Here is a 25,350-nt window from a genome sequence, read left to right on the forward strand (position 1 = left end):
CCACTGAAAACTGCCTCTTGATTGCCAGAGCTATAATAGGCTCGACACTGGACTACTGCAATGTCCTTGTTGCTGGCACTTCCTCAAAAAACAATGAAACTTCAAATAATCCAAAACAACGCACGCCGCGCTGTTCTCAACATTCCCAAAAGAGAACATCTCTGCAGCCGGACACGAAGCCCACTGGCTACCCATTAAAGAACGTGTCTTAAACGCATGTTATTTAAAACTCTCACCATCACTCAAAAGTGCATCACTCACAAAGTCCCCCCCTAACACTCATCGAAAGTAATTCGAGCTGGCTCCCCCAGACCCATTAGATCACAATTATCCCACCGGCTCATTATCCCCAGAGTCAAACGTGCCAAAGCAAGTGGGACTAGCTTCCTATTCATTGCTGCCAGACACTGGAATTCCCTGCCACTTACCCTCAGAAATGAACCCTCCCACATTGCATTCCGCAAAGCCCTCAATACCTGTTCGACTAACCTCTACGATCCCGCTTTTGACCTACTCTTGCGTACTTAGGTTCCCTGTAACAAAACAAACTGTGTACACTTGATAAGTTATGTCCTTTACCAGTGTAACGAAGTAAACCACCGCTGTAATAGCTACGATAGTCAATGTATGTTCCACTGTAACTAAGGAGTTTACCTACCTCTGAAACAGCGCCACAATGCCCACGGGCTGCTGTGCGCTATACAAATAAAAAAATAAAAATAATAAACAAAGTACGGTCTGTATTATGTGGCTAGACTGGGATTTTTAATGCTGCCATCCCAGCCATTTTTTTTATTGCAGCATGGCATTTTACTCTGGGCCTGCCACATACATGTTGGAACGGTGGGGCAGACTCAAAATTCTCATACAGGGAGCTGGGAGACCTGGGGTCAGCACTAATTCAAATATCATAAGGCACTGGTTAGGGAAGGCATGGTATCACAAGTATTGACACTGACACAATGGATACAATTTGTAAAAACTTTATTGAAAATGTCGGGGTTGGAGAAACTCCTATTTTGCCCTATAACGAAGATGGGAGTAGTCTCGACAATCAAACGATATACAAAATAGTCCTATTGAAGTCTGTCAAAACAAAATGGCCTATGCTAACAAAACCTTACGCCTGCCCTATCTCTTGTACAAAAGTGTAAAAAGGAGAAATGTATGCAAAATGAAAAAGCAGTGTTCAAATGATAATGTGGCTGAACTAGCTCTCCTCCTCACCTTAGGCCCCACGGGGTAAGGCGATCCTTGTAGGCAGGATGACACATTGGCTCGGTTTCCAACACAGTACACAGTCCAAAACCGTGGATCAAGGCTTGTCTGGCTTTCCACGTTAAAGTATCTTTCTCCGACTTCAAAATGTATGTTTCAACCAAAGAATTCTGCTGGGCTCAGACCTCTCATGATAAAGTTAAACACAAAGTTGCAAGGGGGCTCCCTTCCCCAAGCTTAGTATACTTTAGGTCTCCCTCAATCGGGCTTGGACCCCTTTAGGATGTTGAAGTCTTTCGAATGTGCATGGTTTCTTACAGACCACTGCAGGACGACTTCGACTCAACGTTCACTATTTTACTTTCACTCGTGCAGTTTATTCTCCTTTTTGCTACAAACAATGTACCTTTCACTGAGACTTTCGAATGGGCTACTTCCTTCCACCGGACCACTCTGTTACTTAGCATCACTGATCTCACAGCTGCATTTTACTTTAAAGTTCATTCACAGGTCTGCCTTTCTTTGCATCTCATCCACACATGTGCAGCCTTGTGATATGATGCTGCTACTTCATTCACTTTAAAACACACCGGTCTCTCAGGTCGCTTGGCAACTCGCCGGCTGTGTGTGCTTCTTTCTTGTTTTGCAGTTTTCAATTTTCGAGTGAAGGTTAGTACCACAGGCTTGGCCTCGCCTCCCCAACTCTGCCGTTCGCCCGGGAGGGTCGCTGGCATCCTTGAAACACAATGCCATCTTCACTTGCGGAATCTGGCCTTCTCTATGTGCCTTTCGCGGTCAAAGGCAACGACCTCCAGTAGGGAAGCCTTGTTTTTTTCTGTCCACTGCTCTCGTCCTTTGGTCCGCTCCTCTGCTCCAGTAGGTGTGCCTTGATCCCGGAAGTTCTGCTCGTTCTCGTGTTTGCGCCTTGCTCAGAGTGTGTCTTTAGGTGTTGCCTTTTATTCGTGTGAGGAGAGTTAACTGGTATCAGGTGTCTAAGTACATACCCTAAGGTAAAGTGCCGACTTTGCCTGACCCGATTAACGGGACATGTACAGTACGAAGTGAGAGAGTTGGAACAAGTTACTTACCTGTAACTTTTGTTCTCCAGCATGGTTTCTGGCATGGATTCACATGCTCATGAATATTCCCCGTCGTCAGGCCGGGAATCCTCGGTATAGAAAAAAATCAGTATCAGTTTCGTTTCTGATTGGTCTTTCTTAGTAGTAACCAATCACTGGTCTCTGGGTCATACTGCCCCCAGCCAATGACTGCCCTCTCCCTAAGCCCCACCTCTGGCAGCCATCCTCATATTTGGTAGCATGTAAAGTGGCAGTATGACCAAGTCAAGAGCCGCAGAGGGGTAGGCGGGAGGGTTCGCATGTGAATCCATGCCAGACCCATGCTGGAGAACAAAAGTTACAGGTAAGTAACTTGTCCCTTCTCCAGCATGGGGTCTTGCATGGATTCACATGCTCATGAATAAGAGAATACATAGCAGTACAGACATGCACAACCACGGGAGGTGGCAACAGGCTCAACATTAAGCAATACAACAACTCAACATTAAGCATCTCTTACCTCCTCACCAGGCTCACCTTAAGCGAACAGGTTGCACAGCACTGCTTGGCCGACCCTGGACTCCTCCCTGGAGTCCCGATCGATGCAGTGGAATCTTGTGAAAGTGTGCGTCGACCTCCACGTCGCAGCCCTGCAGATGTCCAGCAGGGGCACACCAGACAGGAACGCCGTGGTAGCAGCGATCGCTCTGGTCGAATAGGCTCTCGGACGGCCGGGCAGCGGTCGGTTTGCCAACCGGTGACAGTGCATGATGCAGCCGGATAGCCATCTGGAAATGGAAGTCTTCGAGAGAGACTACCCTTGATTCACAGTCCCAAAGTTCACAAACAGCTGTGATGTCTTCCGAAAACTCTTTGTGCGTAGAACTTCAGCGCTCTAGCTACGTCCAGCGAGTGCAGAGTCCTTTCAGCCGGCGACGAAGGAGACGGGAAGAAAACTGGCAACACCAAGGGTTTGTTGAGGTGGAAGTCCGACGGCACCTTGGGCATGAAGGAGGGGTGCGTCCTCAGCACCACCCTCGTGTCGTGAAACGTCAAGTATGGCGGCTTGCAAGATAGGACCTGGATCTCTCCCACTCGTCGTGCAGAGGTGATGGCCACGAGAAACACTGTCTTCCTCGACAGAAACTTCAACGGTGCCAAATGCATAGGCTCAAATGGGGGCCCCATGAGCCTGGTCACCACCACTTTGAGCTCCCACGCCGGGGCAGGGGCCTTCACCGGCGGGAATGATCGGAACAATCCGTTCATAAATTCCTTCACCAGTCGATGAGACCACAAGGACGCCCGTCCAGTAGTTCTGGTGTATCGTGAGATGGCGGCTAGATGTATCTTGATGGAAGCGTGAGCTAGTCCAGTCTTGGCCATTGACAGTAGGTACGGCAATACTTGAGGGGCCGTAATCCGCAGAGGGTTAATCTTCTGTGCACAGCACCAGACAGGGAACAGAGACAGAGAACCTCTTCCATTTATGTCTGTAGCACTTGAGAGTTGGGACGCCCTGGCCTTTGCAAGAACCTCTCTGCAGTCGGCCGGGATGTCGTACCCTCCAAACTCTAGTGCTGCAGGAGCCAGGCCTGCAAGTTCAGCGACTCCGGGTTGTGGTGAAGAATGGCGCCTCCTTCTCTGGAGAGAAGATCTGCGTCCGTCGACAGCTTGACTGGTGTGGACGTTGACAAGTCCAGAAGGTCCGGGAACCAGATCTGTCTCGGCCACGCCGGTGCGACGAGGATCATCCTGCACCGAGACCTCTTGAGCTGGTTGATGAGCCGGAGCAGCAACGGCAGAGGAGGGAACGCATAAAGAAATAGGCCGTCCCAGGGGAATGAGAAAGCATCGACCATGCTCCTCGGCTGGGGGATCCTGCTGGCGAACCTCCGGCACTTGGAATTCGTCGCCGTCGCGAAGAGATCGATTTGGGGTTCGCCCCATCATCGGAAGAGTCGATCCACTTGATCCTGGCGTAGTTCCCACTTGTGGCACGAGCGCAGCTCTCTGCTGAGTGAGTCGGCGATCGTGTTTTTTATTCCTGCCAGATGAAGAGACACCAGAAACATCCCTTGGGCGACGGCCCAATGCCACAGATCCTGGGCTTCCTTGGATAGGGCAGGGGATCTGGTTCCGCCCTGCTTCCGGATGTAGAACATCGTGGTGGTGTTGTCGGTGAAGATCCTCACCACCTTGCCATTGAGGGACAGAAGAAAAGACTTGAGGGCCCAGAACACTGCGCGGAGCTCCAAGATGTTGATGTCGAGTGACTTCTCCTCCGGGAGCCAAAGGCCTCTCGTGTGAAGATCTCCGGAGTGCGCTCCCCAACCTTCCAGGGAGGCGTCCGTCGTCACCGTCACCTGGTGAGCTGGGGTCTGAAAGTCCGTGCCCGCCGACAGGTGAGAGCGGGTACCCCACCACCGGATCATCTGATGGAACGTCACGTTGAGAGGGATCCTGTCCTCGAAGCTGCCCCTCGACTGGACCCAGCGGGCGTCGAGGAACTCTTGTAAGGGGCGCATATGAAGCCTGCAAAGGTGCACCAGATAAATGCAGGAGGACATCATCCCGAGGAGGGACCTGATAGATCTTACCCTGGCCATATCCGTGGCCAGCAGACGCTGCACCTTGACCAGAATGGTCCTGGTCCTTTCCTCCGACGGCGAGGCCAGCCGTGCCACTGTGTCGAGCTTGGCTCCCAGAAACAGGGTGACTTGCGACGGAAACAGGTGGGATTTTGGAAAGTTGATGGAGAATCCCAGGTCCGTGAGCAGCTGGACGGTCTTCGCAGTGTGCTCCACGGCGAGCTCCCTTGTCCTTGCCCGGATGAGCCAGTCGTCCAGGTAGGGGTAGACGTGGATCCCGTGTAGGCGCAGCCGTGCCGCCACCAGTGCGAGGCACTTGGTGAACACCCTGGGTGCCGACTTCAATCCGAACGGGAGGGCCTTGAACTGGTAGTGCCGCCCTTGGACCACGAACCTGAGGAACCTTCGGTGTCTTTTTAGAATGGGGATGTGGAAGTACGCATCCTCCAAGTCCAACAACAACAGGAAATCGCCCTCCTCCAGCTGTCCCAGCACGTGCTGGAGGGTGACCATCCGGAACTTCTGTGCCTTGATGTACTTGTTTAGTCATCGCAGGTCCAGGATGGGGCGCCATCCTCCGGTCTTCTTTTTTACGAGGCAGTACCTTGAGTACACTCCGGAGCCCCGAAGCCTCTTTGGGACGAGCTCGATGGCACCCTTCTTGAGCATCGCCCTTACTTCCAACAGTAGTTGAGGGTGGAATGCGAGGGCACTTCTTCTGAAACTCGAGGGCGTGCCCTTGGGCCAGGGCGTTCAGCACCCAACGGTCGGTGGAGATGGAGATGGACTCACACACGCTGACGAACCTCGCCAGCCGGCCGCCCACCGGGGTGCTTTGGCGGGGGCCCGACCCCACGGTCGGTTCAATCTTCTTTGGAGGCCGCCTTGCCTCCTTGACCTCCCTGTCGACGACGGGCACCACCTGACTTGCCGCGTGCCCTGTAGGCTTCCTGGGACGAAGATCTTGCCGCTTGGCGGTACGTGGAGGAGCCACTGCTGGATCCCTTGGAGGCACCTTGTCTGCCTCCGGAGCTACGAAAGGACGGGCGTCGTCGTTGGAGCACTCCCAGTGCCCGGGCAGTCTCTTTGTCTGTCTTGATGGCCTGAAGGGACTCACAACCGCCTTCCCAAACAGGATGTTCCCGTCGAAGGGCATGTCCAAAACCTTGGTTTGTACGTCCTGGCGGAAATCCGTCGCCTTCTCAGACAAACGCTGTTGCCCAACTACAGAAACTGGTGTCGGCGATGTCCGTAGCCACCGTGATGGCGTGGTCCGAAGCAATTCACCTTCCTGTAGGATTTCAAGGGCCTCGGCCCTTTTGGCGTCCGGAAGGAAGTCCAACAGTGGGGCGATTTTGAACCACAACTCCCTGTCGTAGCGGGCTACGATAGCCAGGGCGTTGGCCGCCTTGATAGTCGTCGCTGCGGATGAGATGACCCGTCGTCCCATCGTGTCCAGCTTCCTGCCCTCGCCGTCCAGCGGGGAAGTTGATGTCGAGGCCGATGCCCCCCCCCGCTTTCTTCTTTGCCGCCCCCGAAACGACCGAATCCGGGGTAGGTTGTACCCGAAGGCACAAGGGGGCAGCGTCGGGGACCCAGTACTTCTTCTCGTACCGGTCCCTCTTTGCCGGCGCCGTGGCAGGGTTCTTGAGGAGGGCGAGCCCCTCATCCCAGATGTCATCAAGAAGTGGTACGGCGAGGACTGTCTTCCTTTTAGCCTTGCGCCGTTGGTAAAGGAACCCTTCCTTCTTCTTCTCTTCTGGGCAGAGCTGGAAGAGCTCGGATGCTCTGGAAATCATGGCATGAAAGGATCCAATCTCGTCGGGCGGGGACGCCCGGGCAGGGGGCAACGGGGGACACGTCCCGTCGTCGCCTCCGTCATCTGTACCTGTCGTAGCCGTGTCTGTGCCTATATCATCCCCGTTGGTAGTAGACCGGGGGGAAGGCAGAGCAGGCCTCAGAGGTGGGAGAGGTGGCGTAGGATGCGTCGTCCTCCTCTTATGCGGTGGACTTTCCGAAGGTCCTGGCTCCGGTTCCCCCGTCGGGTCTGGCTCAGGTACCTCTGTTGGGGGGAGGGCAACCTTGTCCTTATCTCCGAGCATAAGGACTAAATCGCTGATAAAATGGCCGCCGAAGTGTCCTGCTGAGCCGGAAACGACGGGCGCGAGGGCTCTTGAGGAACCTCGTCGGCGACACCGTCGCCCTCGTCGGGATCCCTCCCGATGGGCTGGGCCTCTTCCACGACTTCGATGAGCTCTTCTTCAGAGGTCGTGTCCGTATCCACGATGGCCACCTGCCCCTCCCCCACCTTTTCCAACGAGGACTTCGTGGGGGTCTTCTCAATGGGCCTGAAAGATGACTCCCTCCGCGGTGGCAGGGAGACTCTGGGTCCTGAGGTCGCCTCCACTGGCATAGCCTCCACAGGCTGAGCCAGGGCCGCTGCGACATCCTCAATCGAGGTCTTAGCAGGGTGAATTAAGGCCATCGTCACCTTCTGTACGCCTGGGGCCTTCACCTTGGGGGGAGGGTCCGAGCCTCGCTCCCCCTCTGCCGGAATCTTCGAGATCAACCGGGGCCTCTCCAGAAGCTTTGCCGGGTTCTCGGACATCCTCTTACCCGAGCCAGAGCGCTGGCTCGTGGCCCTCCTCCTTGATGGCGCCGGGGAGGATGCGCCCTGCCTGGCAGCCAAGGAGCCCAACCGTTCGGCGCTCCCGGTGCCCGCGGACTTGCGGTGCTTGGCCTTTAGTTGGGCCCCTGTCGCCGGGGCGCTCTCACAGGACTTAGAAGACCGCTTTGACTTCTTTTTCTTCTTCTCGCCTGACGGGCTCTTCCCTTCCAGCCAGTTGGCGAGACGGAGGTGGCGATCCTTCATGGTCGCTCCGACATGTTCCCACAAAACGCACAGTCCTTCTCCGTGTGCGTTTTGTCCTCATGGAGACAGTAGTGGCATAACAAATGCTCGTCCTCCTTTTAAACATTTTGAAGCTGGCATCCAGGGCAGGTCCTGAACAGCTTCCCGGGCGCCAAGCTTCCTTTCTCCTGGGCCACGTCCGGGGTAGGCCACGGAGCTTCTGGAATCCTCCAAAAGCATAACTCGACGAAATCTTCACCCTTGAGGGGCGTAGAAAACTCCGAAACGGATCCCCGTTGATCGGATGTAGAAACGGTGGAGCTTGAGGCTCTATTTAACCAAAAAATGAGAAAAATCTCCTGAAAAACGCGAAAACGCAGCAACAGCGCGAGAGCTACAGCACGAGGACTCCCAACACTTGAACGTGCGGTAAAAATCTGAGGATGGCTGCCAGAGGTGGGGCTTAGGGAGAGGGCAGTCATTGGCTGGGGGCAGTATGACCCAGAGACCAGTGATTGGTTACTACTAAGAAAGACAGATCAGAAACGAAACTGATACTGATTTTTTTCTATACCGAGGATTCCCGGCCTGACGACGGGGAATATTTATGAGCATGTGAATCCATGCCAGACCCCATGCTGGAGAAAGTCTGGTTACTCTTATTCACCCTCTTCCTCGGCCCAGTGTTTGTGAAACAATGGGAGGGGTGGGAGTTGGGACTTCGGTAAATAATAAAAAATAGGATGGGGTAGATAAACAAAAGAGGGGGGAATACCGCGTCTCGCCATCGGCCATCTCACCCCACTCACCGAAGACCCCATACCCAGGGGATCCTCCCGCACTGGTCCACCCCTAGGAAAAGCGATGGCCGTGTCCTGGCCACCAGGTTGACAAGGCCCCGGAGGACTAGCGGGTGAGACACCCTTTGGTTTCTAACAACTGGCTGTGAAGAGCTGTTCCCTGGCCCGACCACTAGCCAGAAAAATAGCAATTGGGGGTTGGGCCACTGGGGCTGTACATATAGGAAAGGGGGAACATTGGGTACGTGGAAGGATGCTTGCGTCCCAGGGATGCAAAATATCTATTGTGGAACTGCTTTTAAGAAATTAAAACAGTTTCCTGGCTTGACTAGCTGTAGAGAGAAGAGCAGATCACGGGAGCAACATTTTTTCACTGTAACATTACATCAGTTCTCAAAAGGATAAACTGCACAAGTATCACAAAAGTAATTCAATAGTTAGCATGACACATCAACAGTGCTTACCTCCAAGGCACAGTTCTGAAAGATGCTCGACAAACTAGTGTGGGGAGAAGAATTAGGCTCAGATTTGTCAGATTCCACACTTTTTATTCCTTTCATTAATGCTGCGTCACCTGCAGAAAAGCAGAAGTGTCAAACAACTGCTGTACATTTCGGAACACGAAGCATTGCTTTTCATGTTTGGATACATTCAACGTCATACTGAGCCCTCAATAACAGGAAGATGAAGCTAGGAAGGTATGCTTACGCTGGAATATATGTTAAGAAATATTCCTACAGAAGCAGGATTTTCATGAAAAAGGGTAGGGCCTCTGTGTTTTCAGGAGAAGCTGTGGCAGAATCAGCTTGTGGAGAAATATCAATGAATTATAAGCAACTGGAGTTGTACTTGCTACTCAACGGTACTCAAATATCTGTTACTCAGTGATGCAGTGCAAAGTAGAGGTGGGGGTGCCAGGGCCCAAGGTGCCGCCCTATGGCGACACCTGTCGCACTGAGGCTGTACCCTCACTGATTCAGTAACGTTTGAGTAGCTCTACCCCATTTGGTCCACAGGGGTTCTTCCCATAATCTCTCTTACTGTTTATTATGCCTTTAGAGCCTGCATAAAAATACCTCTGTTTAATTTTATCACGACATGCTGTCCTGTCAGTTATAGGACTAGTGACAGTATTTTTTCTATTTTTATTTAATGTAATTTTATTTTTCATTTTCTCACCACAATTACGGGCACCCATTGGCGATGTCCCAAAAATATCTTGTTTGTGGATCTACATAGGCCTAGGCCGCATTTACATCACTTTTAGTGACCGCATGTATCTCACAGATACGAGGCGGTCACGTGCTTAACAAAAGAGCCGTCTCCTAGGTAACGGCTTCACACGGCAGTCAGTGTCACTGCCCTGCAGCTGCACGGTGGAGGATCGGCCCGCTCCGTGTACTGCGAGGTGAGTGCCTGACTTTAACGCTTCTCATTTACAATATATGAATACATTTGAAGGCATGGTATGTAACTGGATCTTTTGTGATCCACAGATTGTTTACCTTTGAAACACGAGTGGATTTTCTCCATTCCTCCGTGCAACACGTTATCTGCAACCCACTTCTGAATGGGTGCGAACGCTGGACGTTCAGATTTTTCACCTTTGGCCACACAATAGAGGTAAAACCATGCCTGATATAACTTAGTTTCAGCCATTCATCTTTCAAATTACTCATTCTCTTTTTTCTCTTTTTGTTTTTTAGGTTTACCCATCTCGAAACATCTATTGATTAGTATGTTCTAATTATTCTTGCCATTAATGTATTTTTTCTTTAATGTGGGTTTTGTTTTCATTTCTGCCATGATGTGAATACATTTGGTTACATATTTGCATTATTACTCATACAGTTAGACTTGCCCTGATGAAGGAAAAGTGTTCCAAAATGCATTAGCTTATTTAGTCTACTACATATGAATTGTGGCAACTGCTTCCTCACTAAGGATTATTAGTGATAGCTTTGCATTTAAATTACTATGGATAAATCAATCTGATATGAATCAAACAGACTTATTTTTCTATTTCTATTTTTAAAGAAGTATGGTACATTATGGATACCTGAGCATATTGTCCTGAACCAGAAAGAATTACATGCCCATGTTGGGCCCCATAGGCGAGCAGTTGTGTGACCCGGTATTCTTACTTGGTCTTATGCTTGTGTTCTAATTTAATTTTCTGCCAGGTCACAGTATGGGGTTGAGGTGAAGCCCACATCTCCTTTATTGTACGATCAGGGGTTTATCCTGGATACCTTGCGATTTGTTCAATATATCAAATAAGTGTATTTGCCACACTTTCTTTAAAAAGTCTGTTTAAAGTGCAATTTTTATTATTCTTTTCTCAATTGTTTCATGTGGACTCATAGTCCTAATCGTGGTCAGCTGACACGTGTTCGACCGCGTGGGTCTTTATCAAGGCAGGTGGTATCAAAATAGATGTCCCATTGGGGTAGGGTGGTGAGGAGCAGTCAGTCCTATGAATGACAGCTGGGCTTGGAGTGTGCCCTTACATGAAGTCAATGTGGACGCATATGTGAATCTCGGTCCGTTATCCATGTCACATGGATAACAGACTTTTTAAAGAAAGTGTGGCAAATTCAATTATTTGATATATTGAACAAATCGCAAGGTATCCAGGATAAACCCCCTGATCGTGTATGTACTAGGCCTAGCAGGTCTGTCCGTCTGGTCCTCCCTTTGTCTCCCCCTCCCTAGCTTGGTCGTGCCTGAAATTCTCATGCATAGGATTACCAACCACCAAGCAGTAGCCAGGCCTATTACTGTAGTTTATTGTACTGTATGTTCCCCCCCACCCTTCTCCCCTCATTCTTTGTCACACACGTACACTAGTAGATATGCCTCTGGCCTACTATGCTAGTTATAGTTAGATCATTCAGAATCTTCAAGCCCTAAGTATGACGACTGCAATCCCTTGTGTCCTTCCTGCCTTCAAGCGCTTTGAAGCACTTCACTTGTGTTTAAGTGCTTTACAAATAAACAATTACTTACCTGTGGTAATGTTCTTTTCGACTGGATGTTCCTCCCACGCATTCCTCATCTTACAATATCCCCTCCCAGAGTCAGTGCTTCTAAAACATTTTGTTAGTAGAGGGCGCTGTGCATCGTCGTTGACTAAATGTCCTGCAATGGCCTCTGTCCTCTCTGGCGGTTGCTGTCACCTACAATATACATAGAACTCGCTGCGCCTGTTACTTCAGTTCCCAGTTTTTCACCCCCTGCTTACACAATTCTCGGCATTCGTGAGGTCAAAGAGACCAGGCACAAGAGAAGAAAGGTATAATACATGGAAATTCTACTAAGCGGTAGGGTGAGAGAGGCGATGAGGAATACCTGGGAGGAACATTCAGTTGAAAGAATGTTACAGGGGGTAAGTAACTTGTTCTGGGAATAGTTTATGTCCTTCCAAGTATTCCTCATTTTATGATAGCCTCCCAAAGCAATTTGGTATCGTAGGAGGGAGTAAGAATTTTCAAGGTTTGTCATTAACTCTGAAGCACAGCTTTTCCAAAAACCACCTCCTGTCCAGGTGCAGAGTCTAGACAATAATGTTTTGTAAAAGTGTGTACAGATGACCAAGTGGCTGTCGCACAAGTGAGTGTCCTGTATTGGCACTCCCCTTTTCAAGGCAGATGAAGTGGCCACACCCCTTGTGGAATGAGCCCTCAAGCCAACAGGGACATCTTTACCAGCTAGTCTATAAGACTCTTTAATGCATAAAATTATCCAACGGGATAAAGTCTGCTTTGTAACTGCAAGACCAAATATATACACAGTGTATCCTACAAAAAAGTGATCATCTTGTCTCAGTTAAGCTAAATGAGAAATATAAAAGCTTAAATCTTTTGGGGTCAAGCCTATGAAGCCTTTATTCCTCCTTACCAGGATGAGGTGGAGGATTTATTTTATTTTATTTATTTTATTCACATTTGTTTAGCGCACAGGTAGCCCAGCGGGCAGCGTGGCGCTTGTTACAGATATGAAAATGACTTGTTGTACATACAGTGAAGTCATTACTTAGTTGCAAGAGAAGAGTGGTAGATACAGGAGAGGAGGAGAAAGAGTAGACGACACGAAGGAAGAGGAATTAGTTAAACAAGGTGGTTTTCAGTTTTTTTCGGAAGGCAGTGAGAGAGGTTTCTGCTCTGAGCGTGCTAGGTAGTGTGTTCCAAAGCTTAGGGGCAATGTAGGGGAAGCTTATTCCACCTGCTCTAGCTCGTTTGATACGTGGGACCCTAAGTTGGTTGGTGTGGCATTGCTTTGTTGGTCTGGTGGAGTGAGATCTGGCTAGCGTATCAGACAGGTATGAGGGTGCAGACAGGTTGATACATTTATGTGCGGTGGTAAGTATTTTGAATGTAATGCGCTCTTTGACAGGTAGCCAGTGTGCTGCCTTTCTGGCTTGCGCGATGTGGTCCTTTTTGGTATATTGAGAGCTGCTCTTAGTGCATTATTCTGTGTTTGGAGTTTATTGAGATTGGAGTTGGAGGTGCCAGCCAATAGCGCATTACAATAATCTAGTTTGGCTCCAATGGTGGCTCTGGCAATAGAAAGGCAGTAATCTTTGGTTAGGAAAGGTGTGATGGCATTATTGAGCTTATTGCACAGGGCGGAGTCAGAAACAATGGGATAAAAAGTTGATAATACAATTTTCTGGGATAGATGAAATTTCGAAAACACATTTGGCAGAAAAGTAGGTCAGACTCTTAATGCAACTTTTTCTTCATAAAAGATTGTAAACGACAAGGCCTGCAACTCAATGACCCTGTGTGCAGATGTTATGACCGTTAAAAAGATAGTTTTCAATGTCAGTAACCTTAATGGGCAAGAATGGAGTGGCTCAAACACAAGGAATTTTAACACCAGATTTAAATCCCAAATGGGAACCACAATAGGCACTCGAGGGAACACATTTGTAAGCCCATTTAAGAATTGAATTACAATTGGCATTTTAAAGTAAGAGGTTTGCTCAGATGTGCACTTATAAATAGAAAGCGCAGCCAAGTATCCCATGACAGTGCCAACCTGGAGCCCCAAATTAGTCAGATGCAGTAGGAATAACACCATAGCTATGTTGCATAGAAAAGGATCCACATTCTGGTTGGAGAACCCAAACCTCCTCTTGTGAGAGAAGGTCCTCTTTGTGGAAGACTAATTGGAGGGCAGATAGACATGTCCAGAAGGTCTGGGTACCACGTCTTCCTGGCCCAATCTGGAATAATTGGGATCGTGGATTTCCGAACTTTCTCAACCTCCTGATCACATGAGGAATGACGGACTGGAGGAATCACGTACAGGAGTGAAAACTCTCAGTCCACTACCAACTCGTTCCGTAGTGCTCCTCTCAGAGGAAATTCCCTGAAGCAGAACCGCTCGCACTTCCTGTTGACAATGGATGTGAAAAGATCTACTTGAGGGGTTCCCCAAAGGATGAAGATCTCTTAAAGGACGTCCTGAGCTAGTTCCCACTCGGGGGAGACTGTGCTGTGCCTGCTCAGAGCTACCGTCACGGTATTTTCCTACCCGGCTAGGTGAACTGACGATAGGGAAATTCCTTCTTGAAGTGCCCAAAACCAGAGCTGCATTGCCTCTCTGCACAGAGGTAGTGACTCTACATCTCCTCACGTGTTGAGGTAGTACATGGCCACTGGGTTGTCTGTCATTATCAGGACATTCTATCCCTGTACAGAGGGCAGGAAGGACTTCAGCGCTATTTTGATTGCTCTCAGCTACAAAAGGTTGATGTGTAGTTTGAACTCCGATGGAGACCAACAACCGCTGACAGATAGTTGGCATGGGCTCCCCACCCCGTGAGTGAAGTGTCCATAGCTACCGTCATCTCCAGCCATGGCAGCCAAAATGATTCCCCCTTCAGAATGTTGTCATCGCCGGCCCACCAAATTAGACCCAGCGCAACCCTGCTAGGAACCTGAAGTAGATTAGACATCGTGCCTGAGAACTGAGACCACTGGGACCTGAGGGCCCATTGAAGGGATTTCATTCTCAGACGAGCCTCTGGCACCAGAAAAAAGCAGCATGCCATGAGACTGAGCAACCTTAGGAAATCGAAGGCTGGAAGATGCTGGGCATTCTGGAATTTGGTGACCATCTGCTAAATGTGTTGAACCCTCACCTTGTAAGGCTTTTTCTGAGGAAGCATCGAGGACCGCTCCGTGGAATTGGAGCTTCTGGGAAGGTATCATGTGGGACTTAATGAAATTGAGGGAGAAGTCCAATTTGTGGGGAGTGTGGCAGGTGATGCCAAGATGTTCCAGGACCTGATCGGGACAAGGGCCCTGATCAGCCAATCGTCCAGGTAGGGGTAGACATGAATCCCTCCTACCCCCTTCTGTGTCTCACTGCCACCACTGCAATCAATTTGGTGAAAACACTTGGTGCAGAGGTCAGCCCGAATGGCAGACCTTGAAACTGATAATGAGAACAGCCAACAGCGAACCTCAGGTACTTCGAGGCTTTGTGATGAAGAGGCACATGAAAAGTAAGCATCCTGAAAATTCAATGACACCATCCAATCCTGGAAGTGGAGGACCTGAAGTATCTGTGGGGTAACCATTTTTAACTTGTCCTTTTTGAGTACCACTGCCTGTTCCTCTCCGTCACAGGTAGCAGAGCACCTTTCTCTAGCAGACTGGAAATTTCCTGCAAGAGGAACAGATCTAGAATTTGAGAGAGTGGCTCCCCGGTGGATGATCCGGAGGCCTTCGTAAAAAGGGGAGGCAGCAACCTTGGGCTACTGTTAAGGTCTAAGCATCAAGTAATGCCCAACCATTCTTCCAGATGCTGACTGAGCGTGCCTCCCACCAAAGTGCTATGGACTAAGGCCTCAGAGTGGTTTTGAGGCAGCTGAAGTGGAGGGTAAAGTAGCCATTGCTTGGGCAGACTTAGCAGCTCTTCCTCATCCACCACAAAGGAATTGTCTCTGGCCTCTTTGACTGGCCTGTCCTCTCGCTCTTCCAAATGAGGAATAGTAGCAAAAGGACCTTCCCGTCCAAGCCTGTGCAGAGGTGTGAGAAGGTTGAGGCTGTCTTATAGCCACACTTAGCGACTTGGCGGCTGCTTTTGAGGTCTGCAATTTCTCAAGGCTTTCATCAGCCTTACTGCCAAACAATTATGTGCTAAGTACCCTGGACAGGACATCTGGTGCAGACCCAGACATTCTCAACCACGCACACCTGAGCATTACAGTGCTTGCCGCCAGGGCTCTGCTAACACTATCGGCAGAGTCCAAACTGGAGTGGAGGAATGGTTTAAGTTACATACCTGTAACTATTGTTCTCCAGCATGCGTCTGGCATGATTCACATACTCATGAATATTCCCCGTGGTCAGGGTGCGAATCCATGGTAAAAGAAAAAACTGTTTTACTTTCATTTGAAAACTGTATTTTTCCTCAAAACCAATCACTTTCCTCTGGGTCGTACTGCACCCCCCAATCCAATGACGGTCCTCTCACTAAGCTCCACTACTGGTGGCCATCTTCAGATTGGTTAAGCACGTAAAGTGGCAGTATGAACCAAGAAGAGCCACAGAGGGGAAGGAGCGAGGGAGGGTTCGCATGTGTATCCATGCCAGACCCATGTTGGAGAACAATAGTTACAGGTAAGTAATTTAAACCTTCTACAGCATGGGGTCTGGCATTGTAATGCTTACCTGAACTCTGCGGGGACGGCCTGGAAGCTCTTGGTATTTTCAACCCCTCACTAGGAGTGGCAAATGGATTCTGTAAAAAACATGAAAATATAACTACCCTTATTAATGTGTCCACTAGTTAATTCTAATACCACAAGGACAATATAGGAATGATTCTCTTGCAACCCAGTAGGCTCATCTGAGTCTTTAATTTAGAGAGCTATCCATCCTGCTCTGACACAGGGGCGCATGTCCAGAAAATGGTGGTACTCTGAGGAAGGATTGGTTAGGAAATAAAAATGACTCCTAATGCAAGAGGGTAGTAATGAAAAAATGAGGATTATTGTAATTAAATGGACTGGTAGTGGAACTCTTTGTAATATATCTATAAAGCATTCCCTAGGGTATGAAAATACTGACGTGAATTAGACAAGAAAAAATACCTATGCACAATCTATCAATGGCCCAGTGAGATAACACCACCAACTAAATGGTTGTGAAAAGGTGAGCAACATTCAGTTCCCTAAACATTCAAAAAACAATATGGAGAGCTGACGAAGATATATGTATGAGCGTGTACATTTCCAAAACAAATACCAAAGAAAATAGCGGTGACTGTATAACGCTTCAATCACACGTTATGACGGAGCAACGCACATGCTGTAAAGCTACTCTGTGGAATTCACCAAAACAGTGGAATGCAGTGCGCCACTAACAGCGTTCTAAAACTATAAGCAAAAACCACAGAAAAGACAGATATAATGTAAATAAACATGGTAACATGCCACCAACGGTACTTGCGTGTGCTAGGTCAAAACTTCTCACAAGAACTCCGAGGGCAACCGTCAGTGACGGAACGAAACAACCTGAGGTGAAATGGGAATGAGAGGGGCAAAAGAACTATGACTCAAGGGAAGGGATAGTGAAAATGGGAAAAAAAAAACGAGGAATGAATGAAGGGCAAGATAGGGGAAATATTTCTTTGACAGGAATCAGCTGTGGAACGGAGAGACCGCCAAGCGCTGTACTGCAGAGCAGTCAATGACGCGAAGCGCGAGCCTCCAGGAAGGCGGGGCTAATATAGGCAAACAGAGCAAATGACTAGACCAGTAATGTTAGTCTTTCAAAGGCACAAACAGGTGGCCATTAAAGAGAACCAGGAAACCCTATTAACTCAATGGGAAATTACGGTATCTGCCTAACCTAAAGCAATTACCCGCTAAGATTAACCCTTGAAGGTTTTCGTTTAGACCCTAAACTTGGAGCCTAGCCTGTGGTCCTGACAGGCATAGATTCACATGTTCATAAATAACGATTACACAGCAGTAAATATGCACAACCACAGGAAGCGGCAAAGCTCAACAGAAGCAATAAACACTTAGCCCTGGAACAGACTAACCTCAAGTGAAAAGGTTGAGTAGCACCGCTTGGCCGACTCGGAACACCTCCCTGGAATCCCTGTAGATGCAGTAGAACCTTGTGATGGTGTGTGTAGACCTTCACGTAGCAGCCCTGCCGAAGTCGAGCAGGGGAACACCAAAGAGAAACGCAGTTGTTGCTGCAATGTTTCTGGCAGAGTGGGCTCTCAGCCAGCCCGGCAGCAGCCTGCAAGCCAGTCGATGACAGTGCATGATGCAGACGGAGAGCCACCTGGAGATGGAAGCCTTCAACAGGGCCTTTTTATGACTCAAAGGTCCAAAATTGATGGACAGCTGAGAAGTCTTCCAAAAGTCTTCCAAAAGCTCTTTGTGCGTGCCACGTAAAACTTCAAGGCACGGGCGTGGCTCGAGGCGCTGGCAATGCAGACGCCTGGTTAGGAGCTCTGATGCCCAGGTTTCACCATCTATAAGTCCGTTATATATAAGTGAACTCGTCGCTGAGACGACACAGCCGAAAGTGGAACCCCGCCTGGAGCAGCCGCACTAACTCAGGGGGAAAATCGGAGTGTGGTTCTCTTGAAATCTGCACAGTTTACAGCCGGGACAAAGATTCTGAACGCAAGATGGTGGCCCACTGAGGGCGCTGCATCAGGGGAGGAGGAGCTGGTCCTCCTAACGCAGCTGCGCAAGCTCTCCCGCCCCGATCATAGTTGCGGGTGGACCTGCACTCTCAATCAGCCATCGGGGAGCCAGGGAGCCTAACACCCGGACTATTGTGACCTGCGGCCGCAAAACCACAGGCAACCTCTAGCCCGCCTTGCTGGCCTGCTTTGGCTGAGGCGGCGGGTGCCCGCGGCTGCCGGATCCCCACCCGGTGCGGCAAGCCCACATATGGCACATCCAGCAACACTGCACTTGAGCACATTGCGGGGGCACCGGCACAGCAGCGGGGGGCCCCACTGGAGCGGGAGCCCCCATTTCTCTGCGGCGGAGCCGAGGGCACACTCCCGCACCAACAGCTGTGGCAACCTGCTCCAACAGGGTCCAGTAGGCAGGGAGAGCTGAGAAGAGCGATTGGTGAGGTGGCCCCGAAGCAGCCCTGTGGGAGTGCCTGTGTGGGCTCCAGCCCGACCTTGGCCCGGGATGTGCAGGCAGTGAACACTCACAGCTGGGGGGCCCGTCAAGATGCCAGCCCGCACACAGTCAGTTCCAGCAACATTGCCCTGAGCACACTAGCGGGGCAGGCGCCCACACATCAGCGGAGGCCCCGCTGAGGGGAGCGGGAGCCCTGGCCGCTTCAGAACTGAATGGAGGAGGTGGAACACAGGTGTTAGGCAGAATCCTCTGCAGTACCCTTAGGGAACATTACAGACAATTAAGTCTACAAGTGGTAGTACAATTTCACCTTTGGTACAAGCCTGTACTACACAGTTATAGTGGTAGCAGTAGCGGAGCAGCCAGACTTATCTCAAGAGCAAATGAGCAGTAATAGGGATTACACCAAGGACTACACTGACTGTGACTCAAATATACACTGACTCAAGGTTTCTGGTTAAAAAATGTAAGTACCTTTATTTTTAAACCACCTGTTCACAAAACACTTCACTTCTATTAAACAAAGCCACACTCTAAATATACCACACAACCAATTCCTTTGGTTCAGGTCAATTCAAGTTAAGTACATTGGGATTTGACAGACCAGTGTTGTGAAACAAAAGAAGTTACCGGGGGTTAAGCAGCGCTCACTTTTTGACAGTAATGACAGTTTGGTCTTACGAAAGAAAAGCGTACCCGCGGGAAGAATTCTAACCGTAGCCAAAACACATTTAGCACATTGAATAAAAACCAAGGAATAGGGGATAAAAATCATAGGCAATACTTTTGTCAAGGCTCTCGAATCAGAGGACGTGTTCTAAGAGACAGATGAAGTCAATAGGCCTGCGCCAATGTCGAAAGGATGCAGAAGGGTCTGTTGTCGAGGATCACAAAATTAGAACAGTTCGAGATTAACGTTGCCAGGAGTACTTGGATATTGTCAAAGGGAGGCAAAAGTTATAAGAGGAAGGAACAATGGACAAGCCTTTGGCAAGGCAAAGGGTTCACCCTGATTCCTCAAGGTCAGACGGAGAGAACGACCAAATGAACACAGTACCTTATTCGAATGAAGAAAGCTGGTGCCAAGGCAGTTGTTCCTGGTAGTTCCTGCAGACTCACGGTTCCTGAAGCTTTAGTCATAAAGACAAGGACTACGTCTGGAGCGATCTGCACTACCCAGGGATGAGGCCAGCAGCAGCAAAGCAACAGTGAATAAAAGGTGCGCTCCTTTAAAACAGGAGAGGGTTCTTCTGATGACTATCCGGACCACTACAGTTTCGTGCAGCGATTTCGACCCAGGAGAGGATTCTCTCGCTGTAGAAAGGTGAGCTGGTTGATATGATATATGATATGGCATTTGTAACGCGCCTATACACAAGTGTTTCAAGGCGCGAGGAGGCAGGGAGGGGGGAACAAGGGGAAGACCGACAACGATCCTACTAGGCCAGGTGTCATTCAGACCGCGCAAGTGCAGGGGTAGGGGGAAGGGAAAAGTGCGAAGGGGAGGGGGGAAGTGCAGTACAAGTAAGTAGAATAAAGTAAATAAATAGGGCCAGCTGGTGGCAAGTACAGGGTAAGTGCAGACAAGTGCTGGGAAAGGGGGGGCTGTAGGGATACAGAGACAGTCCCTCAGTGCAGGGGTTGCCAGGGAGGCAGTGCAAGAGGAGAGTGGCTGGGCCCAGGACCGAGGTCAGTGAGAGTGGCCCAGTTGCAGATTCGGTGCAGATTCAGTCGAGAATTTAGCAGGGGAGAGGGAGAGAGAAAGCAGAAGCAAAGAGGAAGGTTTTGAGGTGCTTCCGGAACCGGAGATGGTTCTCCTCAAGTTTCAGGGAGGCAGGAAGGCTGTTCCAGAGGGAGGCCCCTGCCACAGCGAGAGATCTACCCCCAGCTCACTGCTTCGAGAAGCGGCTGACCCTGAGGGAGTTGGAGATGGATGAGCGAAGGGCTCGGGAAGGAAGATATTTAGGAAGAGAGAGTTGAAGGTATTTAGGCCCCAGAAGGCCTTGTGGACAATGCAGAGGGTTTTGAACTTAATCCTCGCAGCCACTGGGAGCCAGTGTAGAGATTTCAGTCCTGGAGAGATACGGTCCCTGGGCTTGAGGCCAAGGACAAGTCTCGCAGTTCTGTTCTGGATGAGTTGCAGGGGGCGGAGAGTGGAGGCAGGCAGATTAAGATAGAGGCTGTTACAGTAGTCCAGCTTCGAGAGAACCAGGGCTCGGGATACAGTGAGCTTCTGGGGGAAGGAGAGGAAGGGAAGAATACCTCGGAGGAGGTGCAGCTGGTAGTGTGACTTTTTAGAGACGTCAGATATATGAGGAGAGAAGGAGAGTGTGGAGTCGAAGATGACCCCGAGGTTTTTTGCCTTGCAGGTAAGAGCAGGAGGAGGGCCAAGCGAGGCTGGCCAGAGAGCTACAGGGAAGGAGGGAGTGGGTGTGCCGATGAGTAGAATCCCAGTCTTACTAGCATTAAGGCAGAGGTCATTGGCGGCACACCATTCCTGGATGGCAGACAGACAGTCAGAGATGAGGGAAGGAGAGGAGGAGGCCGAGGGTAGCCTGAAAATGAGCTGGGTGTCGTCCACATAGCACTGAAAGTAGGGGCAGAGAGCGGCGATGCGGTGGGTAAGGAGTGCCAGATACTGGTTGAACAGCCAGGGAGAGAGATTAGATCCCTGGGGAACACCACAGGTGGAGAAAAAGAGGTCAGAGAGGAAGGACCCAAGTTGGACCTGGGAGGGTTGATTGGAAAGGAAAGAGGTCAGCCACGCCAGAGCCTGCCCAGTGATACCCAGGTTATCACGGAGACGGTTGAGCAGGATGGCATGGTTGACCGTGTCAAAGGCAGAAGAGAGATCGAGCAGAATGAGAACGCACGGAGTGTTGGAGTCGAGGTTCAAGAGCAGGTCCTCATGGATGTTCAGGAGAGCAGTTTCCGTGCTTCTGGCCGCTCTGAAGCCAGATTGATGGTCATGGAGACTACCAACAGTTTAGCATGGAGGTTAAGCTGGGAGATGGCCAGTTTCTCCAGGAGCTTGGCCAGGAAGGGAGTGATGGAGATTGGGCAATAGTTAGCCGGGCAGGAGGGGTCGGAAGAGGGTTTCTTAAGAAGAGGGTGCACAAGGGAGTGCTTGAGGGGGGATGCGAAGACTCCAGAGGCGAAGGAGTGGTTGCAAAAGTCAGCCATGGCAGGAGCCAGGGAGTCGATGTGGTCCTTGATAGTTTTGGAGGAACAGGGGTGAACCTGTTTAGACAAGACTTTCATAGATCAGACTTGTCTGGAAACCTCGTCAGAAGAAAAAAGTGGAAAGGCAGAGAAGGAGGGAGGAGGGGTGGCTGCAGAAGGGCCAGAGGAAGAGCCGGGAAGAGAGGGAGGGAGGTGATCGGAGGAGAGTGAGGACAGGATGTCCTGAGTTTTAGAGATGAAGTGAGAGGCCAGTGCAGTGCAGAGGGCCTGGGAGGGGACAGGAGAGGCTCCCACCAGGCTCAAAGGAAGACGACTCCGGACAGAATCTCCTCTGTTGTTGAAGGGTAGATAGCTCAGGACTGCAGCAGGGCTTCACCGGGACTCGGGAGTTGCAGCAGCCGCCTTCTTCTCCGCTTCTCTTTGGTTCTTGTAGTTCCAGTGGCAACTCCGACTTCCAGCCCAAGAGAAGTCCTTCTCTTTTATGGCAAAATCCCCCATTCACACAGCCTGGTTGTCAATCACAAAGCAGGGGGGTTGTCCATCCCGGACAGCCACCTCAGCCTATGGACACAAAGTGCAACCTGGGTCTCCAAGGAGACCCTGTGCAGGGGGTTACTAAACCCCTCCCTCACATTCAGCCCACCTAGACACCCAGACAACAAAGGAGGGCTTCTTCGCTGAAGCCCACTAAAGGACGGCAAACAAAGAAGGCAAACATGGTTTGCCGCGCAAAGTAAAACACAAGAAGGATATTAAAACAAAGAAATGGTGACTAAACCCGACCAGAGCCAAAATAAAATATATTTGGTCAAGCGGGTTTATGTTCGAGGCTAACACAATAGCATAAAACAGTACCACGTTTATTTACTATAATCGCGGTAGAAAAGTTAGGGTAGATACCACTGCCACCAGCCAAGTCTTAGTGTTAAAGAGCGAAACAAGGCTCCAGGAGGTACAGACAAAAAGGGATCAAAGTTAACCCTTTACAATACTCCATGTAAGATGGGGTGCACTGGGTCTGTAGGTTAAATGACTACATAAAGTAAATGGCAACTTTACCTGTTTCTGGAGGACAGTAGTCAGCCCCAGAAAAATGGAGTCAGTGGGAAGTCTTAGAGACAACCCTGTGTCACTGTACTGAAGGTGCTGTGTAACACACACAAAAAGTTGGGCTCATGGAGTGGTGTGGCTCCAGAGCCCAAAATCACACAAAAGTAGAAATACACATGGCAAAACACATGCAAGAGTGGGAAAAAGGTTCACACTCTTATCAAGTGGAAAGAATAAACCCCAGAAATCCAGCAAAGCTGCTGAGGGACTCACTAGGTAAGGGAAATTAGCCATAAATGAGAATTCTCCCTAACAGGGTAGGCGATGCGGAGGACCAAGTCCTGGAGCACTCGACGCAGATCACTGAAATGCAGCAGAGAATACAATCTTTAGAAGAAAACAGCGAGAACATGCACCGCAAACAGGAAGAGCTAGAAAACAGTGCCCGCAGAAACAATATCCGCATCAGAGGGGTCCCCGCCTCAATGTCAGACAAGGCCAATGACCTCTTCTAAACTGTTTTCCCGGACTGCGATAAAACGCTACTCATGTTGGACCGCACCCATAGACTGCGAAGTCGCAGGGGCGCTCTCACAGACGCACCTGAAGTCATCACCCAAGTACACTTTTTCGCTACAAAGAGATCATGTCCGGCAGTCGCACCTAAGGTGACCCGACATACGAAGGAGCCCCTATCCAAATCTTCCAGGATATGGCCCCCTCCACGGTCCAGCGTCGAAGAGCCTTACGACCGCTGACAGTCTTTCTCCAGGATCAAAAGATCAAATACCGGTGGGCTCTTCCCGGCCATACTTCAATTCTCATTTGATGGAAAGACACGCCTAATCCACTCCCTCGAAGAAGCAGGAGGCATCATGGGAGGGGAACCAACGACCCCGGACGAAGACCTGACACACCCGTCTCCAGATAAAATGCATAGCTCAACCCCGAAATAACATCAGAACCGCTGGATGAAAGTCCCCACCCGCTTCTCTAAACTAACTAAAAGCAACCTGCTCTCTGTGCCGAGACACACACATTCTTGGTGGCCGAGCGTCCCACGAAATGCCCCAACCGAGTGAATGGACGGTCACTTCGGCCCGAAGCCCATGGGGCCTTGTTTGGTTAAGTTTTGGTTTTTGATTTTGGTTGGTTGGGCTCCTTTTTGGCCCTGTAGGTTGGCAGGCCACGTTTGGCCCCGATTTAGATATCAGTAAAACCTGTTTGCAGCAGAACAACATCTGCAGCTTGACATCCGATGACGACCCTCCCTTCGGCAGCTTGCCCCCACCTGACCACTGGAGGTGAACAACTCAAAACCCCTCCACCACATGTGAAGCTGCGCTACATCTCACTGAACATTAGAGGCTTAAACTCCCTTGCAAAATGTCCACTCTTAGGCATCTGCAGGATCTTCGGGACTCAGTGGTGTTCCTCCAGGAGACCCACCTGGTGCAGAAGACTTCCCACGGCTGCGAGGACGAGCATTCCTGATGCAATATCTGGCCTCTGGTGACAGCAAAAAAGGGCCACAGTGATTTTGCTAGAAAAGGGAACACTATTTAGGGAAAACGAGATCCTGCGAAGCCCGGATGGCAGCTACATTGCGATTAAAGATGACCTATGACCAACTACACAGGAAGCCTTCTTTGCTGAACTGGAATTAATGCTCCTTCCCTTTATGGAAGGTCAAGTAGTCATAGGAGGCTACTTTAATGGGGTCCCCAACGCCTTAGTGGATAAATCTGGCGGCCCTGCACCTAGAGATTTCAAAGTCGCACTAGGCCTCTGCCATCTCTTTAAGGCCTCGGGGGTGGTGGACACCTGGAGGATTCTCCACCCCAAAACTGTGGACTACTCATTCTTTTCACACGTCCACCGCTCCTCATCTCGAATAGATTTGATATTGGCTAGCCCACAACTGCTGACGTTCACGGATGAGGTGGAGATCGGCATATGGGTCATATCCGATCAGGCCCCAATACTGTTGACCACCCGGATCTTTGACCCAGATCCCCCAGAGAAACCGCGATGGGCCTTATACGAACCAATGCTACATGACATGACGGTGCGAGACGCCATAACTAAAGCAATACCCAACTACTTCAAGGAGAACCCGCCAGACCTCACCTCTACAGCAACAAGATGGAAAGCCATGAAAGCAATGATCAGAGGGGAAATAACAGCTCAGGCAGCGGCATATAAAAAAAGACGAGCGGGAAGACAGAAGCAGCTGGAACAATAGGTGGCAACAGCGGAAACACTTCATAAGAACGCATGGTCAACTAAAGCGGACAAACTTCTGAGGCTGGCCCGCACAAAACTGGAGGCTCACTATGCGGAGGAGACTGCCCAGACTCTACTCAGGACTAAGCAAAGCTATTATGCGAACTGCAACAAGGCCAACCTATTCCTGCTTAGCAAACTGGCCAGAACCCACCGGCAAAACTATATCACT

The 25,350-nt window shown here is 50.0% G+C and overlaps 1 protein-coding gene across 4 annotated transcripts in view; it reads right to left on the reverse strand.

The window, feature by feature from the left end:
- Window positions 1-25,350, reverse strand: part of DENND4C (DENN domain containing 4C) — a 2,555,958-nt gene that overhangs the window by 385,837 nt on the left and 2,144,771 nt on the right. For all 4 annotated transcript variants that reach the window (XM_069625964.1, XM_069625963.1, XM_069625962.1 and 1 more), the window contains one exon: window positions 8,983-9,092. In XM_069625964.1, the coding sequence (XP_069482065.1) occupies window positions 8,983-9,092 (110 nt within the window). The remainder of the gene's footprint in view (window positions 1-8,982; window positions 9,093-25,350) is intronic.

The sequence above is a fragment of the Ambystoma mexicanum genome, chromosome 6p (assembly GCF_040938575.1).
Source record: "Ambystoma mexicanum isolate Mex_15411 chromosome 6p, UKY_AmexF1_1, whole genome shotgun sequence".
NCBI classification, from domain to species: domain Eukaryota; kingdom Metazoa; phylum Chordata; class Amphibia; order Caudata; family Ambystomatidae; genus Ambystoma; species Ambystoma mexicanum.